Genomic DNA, 8,906 nt, shown 5'->3' on the forward strand with positions numbered 1-8,906 from the left:
CAGACTACAAATAGGAGTTCAAGGTAGTGGGAGAAGATTTTAAAAATTCTGAAATGAAACAATATACCAAAGAGGCATTTGATAAAGGGAAATATTAGCATTTACTTAAAATTAATAAATCACAAATGTAAGGATACTTCCATAGAATGATAAAAAAACACCTTTGTAATAGCTATATTGCAAAACACTGAATTTGCATTTAATTCTGAAATTAGACAAGGGTGATATTGCTACCATGTTTCTTGCTATTATTCTGCTAGCACTGGCCTATGGAATAACGTAGGAAAACAAAAAGAGATAGAGCTATTGGAAAGCAGTAAAGAAAAGTACCATTATTTGCAAGCAATATTATCATCTACATCAAAACTAAGAAAATCAACTGAAAAATATCAGAACTTAAACTTCCCCACCTGGGGAATTCCTGCTATTCTCACAAGCATTGGGGACTACCAATTTAACAGGCTAAGCCCTCGATCTTGGGGCTTGCCCTTATGAAATGTATTCCTGCAAAGGAGAAGCTAAGTCTACCTACCCGTATATGCCTAAGAGTCACCCCCAGAAAACCTCTTTCATTGCTCAGATGTGGTCTCCTTCACGAAGCCAACTCTGCAGGTAAACTCACTGCCTTCCCCTCTATGTGGGACATGACTCCCAGGGGTGTAAATCTCTCTGGCAATGTGGGACATGACTCCCAAGGATGGCCCTGGCCCTGGAATTGTGGGATTGAGAAAGCCTTCTAGAACCCAAAGAAGGAAGAGAAATGAAACAAAATAAAGTTACAGTGGCTGAGCTTTTCGGCCGGAACCGCCATCTTGCAGTAATTTGCCAAAATGACGAACACAAAGGGAAAGCGGAGAGGCACCCGCTATATGTTTTCTAGGCCTTTTAGAAAACATGGAGTTGTTCCTTTGGCCACGTATATGCGAATCTACAAGAAAGGTGATATTGTAGACATCAAGGGAATGGGCACTGTTCAAAAAGGAATGCCTCACAAATGTTACCATGGCAAAACTGGAAGAGTCTACAATGTTACCCAGCATGCTGTTGGTATCGTTGTAAACAAACAAGTGAAGGGCAAGATTCTTGCCAAGAGAATTAATGTACGTATTGAGCATATTAAGCACTCTAAGAGCCGAGATAGTTTCTTAAAGCGTGTGAAGGAAAATGATCAGAAAAAAAAGGAAGCCAAAGAGAAAGGTACCTGGGTTCAACTGAAGCACCAGCCTGCTCCACCCAGAGAAGCACACTTTGTGAGAACCAATGGAAAAGAGCCTGAGCTACTGGAGCCCATTCCCTATGAATTCATGGCATAAAAGGTGTAAAAAAGAAATAAAAGACTTGTGGATCTTAAAAAAAAAAAAAAAAAAGTTACAGTGGCTGAGAAATTTTAAAAAGGATTGAGAAGTCATTCTGGAGGTTATTCTTAGGCATTATATAGATCTCCCTTTTTAGTTTTTAGTGTATCAAAACAGCTGGAAGGAAATATTTGAAGCTATAATCCAGTAGCCTTGATTCTTTAAAATGATTATATAACTATATAGCTTTTATGGTGTGACTGTGTAATTGTGAAAATTTTGTGAAAACCTTGACACTCCCTTTATCCAGTGTGTGGACAGATGAGTAAGAAAATGAAGACAATAAATAAATAAATAATAGGGTGGGATAAGGGGTATGGGATATTTTGGATGTTCTTTTAAATTTTATTTTTATTTTCATTTTTATTTTTTTGGAGTAATGAAAATGTTCAAAAATTGATTATGGTGCTGGATGCACAACTATATGGTGATATTGCCACCCATTGATTGTACACTTTGGATGATTATCTGGTATGTGAATATATCTAAAAAAATTTACATTAAAAAAGAAGAAATGCATTTTGTTATTGACAGCACAAAATAAGTATTATTATATTAGCAAAAATAATATCACACTATATGAAAAGTATACTCCACCCGTAACAATTAACCAAAAGTAAGTAATACTCTGGAATAACAGTATAAAATATGTGTGAACTTCATCAAATATCTACACAATTTTGCTCTCAGACCTGAAGACTTGAGTAAAGGGAGACTTAAATCAGGGTTTTTTTGGAGTAGGGGATCTTATGTTTTAGAGATTGTAATTCCTCTTAAATTAACAAGTGGGTTTACTGCAAGTTTATTTACATTCCCAATGGGCTGTTGTGGAAGCATGGTGTTGAAATGCTGCCAGTTTCTGTCTAGAAAAGAAATTAATGATTAAAGCCAAGAATATTTTGAGAAAGCGATGCATGGGGATATGAAATTTTAAAATGCATATCCGTTTCCAATTCCAGGTTGCTAAGCTGAGCATCTCTCACTCCTGAAGTCCACTTAAAATCACAGATAGTATATATTGGTTAATATGTGTGCATATATAAGTAAAGAAACCATAATAAAATTAATTTCAATTAAGAAAAGTTCCTATCTGCAAAAAAAGAGGGTTATTGGCAGATAGACTGATGGGTTCAGATTGATAGCAAAGAGCTAAAAGTAAACACCTGAAGTAAGCATATCTTCCCAAGGAAGTCCAGGGGAAGACTAAGATGAGACTCAACAAATATCAAAAGCTGATGTGAGCTATGGGTCAATTGTCAAGATAATTATTTTTAGGAATTTTATTGAGAATACCTGGAAATTTGTGGCCCTCTGTCTCCAGCCCATAAACAGAATAGCTGGCTACAGTGACAGAACATTCTGTTCTCAGAATGAAGTCCAAGAAATTTCACTGGATAAAATAATCTGTGCTGGGATAGGGCTAATAGTAAGAGTATTGTGGCTTGAGAAGGAATTAGAGTTCAAGTGAGACAATTCTCAAAATCTAAAAAGAGAAAAATACTGGACAAAAAGGGGAGAAATATATTAGCAATTTTGATTCCCAGGGTAAAACTCTCTTTGCTTTGGCAATTACGAAGGCTTTGGTCACACATACTTGCCTGCTCACTGTCCACAAAAATGGTAATACCTGCCATAGAGTATAACTTATTTATTCACACAAAATCAGGGGTCGACCTTAATTATGGGAGAGTGCTGTTGGTGAAACACACCCATACCATAGTGGAACCCACCATGCTATGTACCAATGTCAATTAATGTTGTACTTCATTTATGAATATTAATAGACCAGCACATATCACCAGATATTTGAGGGAATTACAAAGTGCGAAAGAGATGGACAAAGAAGAACAAACGAAATAACAGAATTAAGAGACCAAAAAAATTTCCAGGGAAAAAGTTCAAAGAAGAGAAAATAAATTAAAGCCCATTTGTGTCCGGAGAGACAACTGCGACAAATATTGCTCCCATGAAACAAGAATAATGTACTATGAAAACAAAGGGATCTGAGATGTAGAATACATTGCTAGGAATTTAAAATTCAATGAAGTGACAACTATAAAATGTACCCAACTTATGGCTTAATTGTAGGTCTAGCAAATCTCTCAGAATAATTGAGAGAAAGTCAAGGAAAGGTATAAGACATGGTGTACAAATTCAAGTAATTCCAGAAGGAGGAGCTAATCACCTAAAATTTTAAAAGTCCTTAAACTAAAGAAGGACACAAAATTTCAAATTTAAAGGGTCCATTAACTACCTAGCAGGATGAATAAAATAAGAGCTAAATTTAGCAAAATGTCATCATCAAGGTTAAAAATTAAAATCCTACAGATTTCATAGAAAGGAAATAAATGTTTACTTCCAAGAAAGGAGAATCACAGGGCTGCAACTTATCAAAAACATAAGCTACTCAAAGAAAAAGGAAGACTGTATTTAAATTTCTAATAAAAATAAATATTTTGAAACTAGAATTTTATACCATCATATCATTAATCATCCATTCATGTCTAATAAACATACTTTCAGATATTTAAGAACAGAGACACCTAACATCTATGAAAATATTGCCCAAAAGGCATCTCAACAAAACAAGAAAGGTATCCAAGAAAGATGGCAACATGGAATATAAAAAATATTGGCATCAGAGCATGGCCTAGAAAATTAAAGGAAGTTAAAAATAAATTAAAAGAATCCATTATTTGTTTGAAGTATTATTTTTTCATTTTAGCAGCAGCGTATTAATGACTCAATGTCTAATCAATTTCACTACTTAAATCTATGATAAACAGTCTATGATAAAACATTTGGACAGTTGAATCAAAAGTGCTGTTCATTGCTTTGCATAGTTTAATAACAACATATAGAGAAAGCCTTTAGGAATTATAGAGAAGAGAGGGCACATATTATAAATGTGACATCATAAATACATGACTAACAAAAATTGGGACGTATCATGGGAAAGAGAGATACAAAGAAGGGAATGTTAATTTTAATTTCCTCTTGTAATAGCAGGAAATTATTTTTTAGAGGTGAGATATCAAGAAAGGCAAGTTCAAATATATTGTTAAATTAAAAAACCAACCACAGAAGAACTAAAAAACATAAAGACAGGTGGGAAGTAACATAAATGTAATCCATTTCTCTTACTTCTAGAGAAGAAAAAATAGAAATAGTATCAATTTTATACTTAAATAAAACTATTTATGTTAAAATTATGTGTAACTACTATAAGAACTAAACTCTAAAACCATTACTGTGAATGACTCTAATTGTGTGTGGGGTTGTGGGTATGGGTGGTGGGTGGGTGGGTGTAGTATGGGAAAGAAAAGAAGAGACTTTTACTTTTTATTTTAGTCATTTATGTAGCATTTGATTTTTCTTTAATGTGTTCATGTATTATCTTCATAATAAAACATAGATTAATAAGGTTTTAACTTAATAATGATATATCAAAACTGTCTTAATTAAAACTGTATGGTATCAGCCCACTAATGAATAAATGAATAATTAGAACAAAAGAGAAGGACTTGATATAGAACATAAGACAGCTGTAATGGAAGGAAGTATTAGTAAGTAAACATTGCTGGAATATTTAGAAAAATAAAAATTATAGCAGTATTTCTCATGAAACATGAATATCTATATATTTTTACATGGGGAACGATTTTCAAGACATGAAGGAAGTGGTAGGTGACAGACTGGTAAATATTGTCAAATTTAATTCTTTTGTTTAAAATACCATAAACAAACTAAAGGACAAATATAAAAGTGCAAAATACATTTTTATCAGAATGACTAAAGAATACTATTATTATTAAGGAACACTTATAGCAACAAAAACTGACATTCATATAAATAATTGAAACATACATGAACTGACAATTTATAAAATACTATGGATGAACAGTAAACACATAAGAAAATATTCAACCACAATAATACCCACAGAGTTTTAAAAGATAGCATTTAGGATCATCAGAATGACGAATTTTAAAGTTAAAATATATTTTTGGCAATGGGTTTTCCTCTCACTTCTTTTAAGGGTATACAAAAGCATAACCTTTCTGAAAAGCCATTTGCCATGAATATTTAAGATTCTTAACAAAAGCATTTCTCATCTGTCCTGTGAAATACGAAGAAATTCAGTCAAAGACTGAGGCACAAAATGGCCAGCATATCATTATGCTATTTATAATAGCAAAACAATGGGAAGAAATTCTGCAAGCAATGAAAGAGAAATGTTTAAATAAATTAAGAAAAAACAATTTTCTCAAGAAAACAGAACTGAAGCAAGGATTAAGCTGCTTAAATTTCACTTGTGAGCCTCCATCCCAGTGCAGTAAGGATGAGGATAAAACAGAAATAAATTAATATCCAGAGCATTGTGGAGCAATGTGGTGTTGCATTTGCTACTGCTTCAAAATGAGCTATAGAGACAGAAGATAGCACTTAGGAGGCATGTTCACTTAGCACTTGAGACTTGTCTGGAAGGACAGCTAGTCCTGGGAGTAGTCTGCATAAGAGAGACCTTGGGGGAACCTTGGTGACCAGGGCAGGCATGACCTGGAATGACCTGGCCACCAGCCAGGAAAGTGAAAGAAGGAGATGGTCAAGAAGTGTGAAAAGGCATACAAGGTTGGAGTCCCCAAAAATCTAGAGGATAAATTATCATGGAAGCCTTATAATCAAGTTTTCTAAAAATAACTTATAGCACAGAAATGTTTGTGGAATAATGCCAACGTTTAAAAAAAACAGGAAAAACGTCTATATGTATGCTATGAACCCAAAGAACACTAATTCAGAAATACATTAATACATTTATTACCAATATGTTGCTTTCCGTATGAGGTGATTTTTAGTTTAGGATTTTTTCATAATTGTGCCTGCAATGTTCAAACATTTTACCATGATTTTGTATTAGTTTTACAATTAGAGTTGCCAAATAAAAACAAGTCCGGACTTAGACAAGGACGGATTTTATTAAGAAAAAAGACTGTAGGAAACAGGGAAATTCCCTATAGAAAGACTACAGGTAATAAGGAAATTTTTCTGATCTCAGAAATCTGCAAGCATGTCAAAATCAAACAGAACAAGGCTTTTCTTTTACAGGAAGGGGTAAGCAGTAAGTAAGGGGAAGTTGGACAAATGAGGGAAAATGATCAGCGGTGTCTGACAGAAAAAGTATATTGCCACGATCAGTCGACTCTTGGGATAAACTGATAACGGGGTGTATTAGCTAGGGTTCTCTAGGGAAACAGAATCAACAAGAGATATCTGTAAATATAAGATCTTATAAAAGTTTCTCATGCAACTGTGGGGATGCACGAGTCCAAATTCTGTAGGGTAGGCAGCAAACTGGCAACTCCAGTGAAGATATTCGATAAACTACTCAGGCAGCAAACTGGCAACTTCAACGAACTCCTCAGGAAACACTTTGCTGGCTAGCCGAAGAAGTGAAGGTCCCCTCTGTCTCGCTTAAAAGTCTTCGACTGATTGGATTAAATCCAGTTGACTGCATTCTCTCATTGTGGAAGACACGCCCTTCATTGATGTCAACAGTCACAGCTGCAGCCAATTGACTGACGATTTAATAAACCAGCTTTCTGGTTTATTAACCAGCCACAAATGTCCTGGCAGTAATGGTTAGGCCAGTGCTTGCTTGACCAGACACCTGGGTACCATCACCTGGCCAAGTTGAACATGAACCCAACCATCACAAAGGGCATGTTCTACTTTTTAATGCTTGCTGCAGCTTGAGAGCAAGAAGAGTTCAGGTGCCTGTGGGGAAGAGAGAAACATGACTAAAGTTTGGTCAAGGCAAAGCAGAGAATAAGAAATGGGCAATGGTGAAACTTGGTCAGAGTGAAAAACAAACATTGGCATACATGAAAAAAATACAACTAAGTTTATTGGGATACAATTTTACTAAATTTTAATATATCACCTTGCAATACACATAAAAATTCCGGGAAACTTCAAATGCCAGCATAAAAACTCCATAGGGATGCATACAAATACAGTTTAAAAAACTAGTTGATGTGACAGATGTTCCCTTTCCATCAAGTTAGATGGAAATAGCATTGCACCTTTTTTAGAAAATATTTTTGAGTAAAGCTCTCCAGACAAATCATTTATGTTGGTCTGACATGTTAATAGATAAAATAAGAAATTATTTCACATTTTTGGCCCCTAGAACCTTCAGTAATAGAAAATAAAATGATTTGTCAGTTGTAGTTATGCCTTTATTAAAATAATCTCTGGCACTTTGAATTTAGAGTATGTAAAAAGGCTGGAGAAATGTCAAGAGCATTGAATAAAAGGGTATTGTGACATAATTTACTTTGGAATGATGAATGGAAAAGAAGACATTCAAGCATTTTAGCTTTTTTCTAGTTAAACCAAATCTATATTCTTTCATCTTTATTCTGATGAGATTTACCCAAAACTAAGCTTTTAAAACAAGACAAAACAAAAGCAACATGAGAAAAATGCCATTCTTTTGCCTAAATAGTTTTGGAATTAGATGGTAAGAATAATTTGCAAATGTCAGAATTTTCTTCTAAAGGCTGGTTACAGGTGTTTATTTTGTTCTCTTTTCCTATTTGTTCCCTGAAATTCTCACCAGCACACCATGAGCCCTAGATAATGTTCCTGAAGCAATAGAAAAACGAATGGGAAACAAAAAGAGGGATCCTAATAATAATAGCAAATATTTGGAGAACACTAATTGTTGGCTACAGTTCTCAGTGTTTCACACGAGTTAATAACTCTAATATTGAGTGAACCCTATGAGGTGGATATTATTATTATTGCCATCCCCATCTTAGAGATGAGAAACTGAGGCAGAGAGAAGTCAAACAGCTAATGAATGGCAGAAACAGGATTTGAACTGAAGAAGCCTGGCTTCAAAGGCTGTGGTCTTAACCATTATAACAATACTACTTTGCATTGTCATTTAGGCAGTTGTTGAAAAACCAAATTATACATCACATATCAAATACTCCGCCAAGAGTCTTTTTGACTTCTCTCTGGTGCAGATGCCTAATTATAGCTGACCAGGAATACATTTATGGCACAGGTATCTAAGGAGCTGAGATCTTACATCTTTCCTGGTCTTTCTTTCTCTGAAGTACTGCCTAAACCATGAAAAAGAAGGGAAGTTATCATGCTAATTTGTCTCATTGCTCTGTTTTCCTTCTTAGGACCCTTCTCATAGATACTGCTATTAAAATATTATAACCCTTAGTCTATTGATTTTATCACTCTAAGGTTTAATTTCAGGACATATGGTATTAGTATAGGAAAACTTAGCAATAATATATTTACAGTTTACACAGATTTTGAATTTTTAATTTAATATCCATTTCAGAGAAAAAAATTATAATTTATCATTTCTGTTTTTAAGGTCACAAATTTTGCTACCAGTCAATGCATACTACCCAAGAAAGTATGTAAGTTTGCATTCTGTACTAAATAACATTATAAATTTATAACTATAAATTATCATTATACTATAAATCTATACATTGTTGAGTGTAAAGTGATGGTTTCTGA

At 34.2% G+C, this 8,906-nt stretch overlaps 1 protein-coding gene across 1 annotated transcript; it reads left to right on the forward strand.

The window, feature by feature from the left end:
* The first annotated feature begins 795 nt into the window (after positions 1–795).
* LOC119525907 (60S ribosomal protein L21-like) lies at positions 796–1,367 on the forward strand. Its single transcript, XM_037824696.1, has one exon. The coding sequence runs from the start codon at positions 831–833 to the stop codon at positions 1,311–1,313; it is 483 nt and encodes a 160-aa protein (XP_037680624.1). The 5' UTR covers positions 796–830; the 3' UTR covers positions 1,314–1,367.
* The last annotated feature ends 7,539 nt before the right edge of the window (positions 1,368–8,906 follow it).

This window comes from Choloepus didactylus, assembly GCF_015220235.1.
Source record: "Choloepus didactylus isolate mChoDid1 chromosome Y unlocalized genomic scaffold, mChoDid1.pri SUPER_Y_unloc1, whole genome shotgun sequence".
NCBI classification, from domain to species: Eukaryota; Metazoa; Chordata; class Mammalia; order Pilosa; family Megalonychidae; genus Choloepus; species Choloepus didactylus.

Bases quoted from the DNA above. Each gene is read 5' to 3' on its own strand.
- LOC119525907 (XM_037824696.1), top strand. From the start codon at position 831: ATGACGAACACAAAGGGAAAGCGGAGAGGCACCCGCTATATGTTTTCT.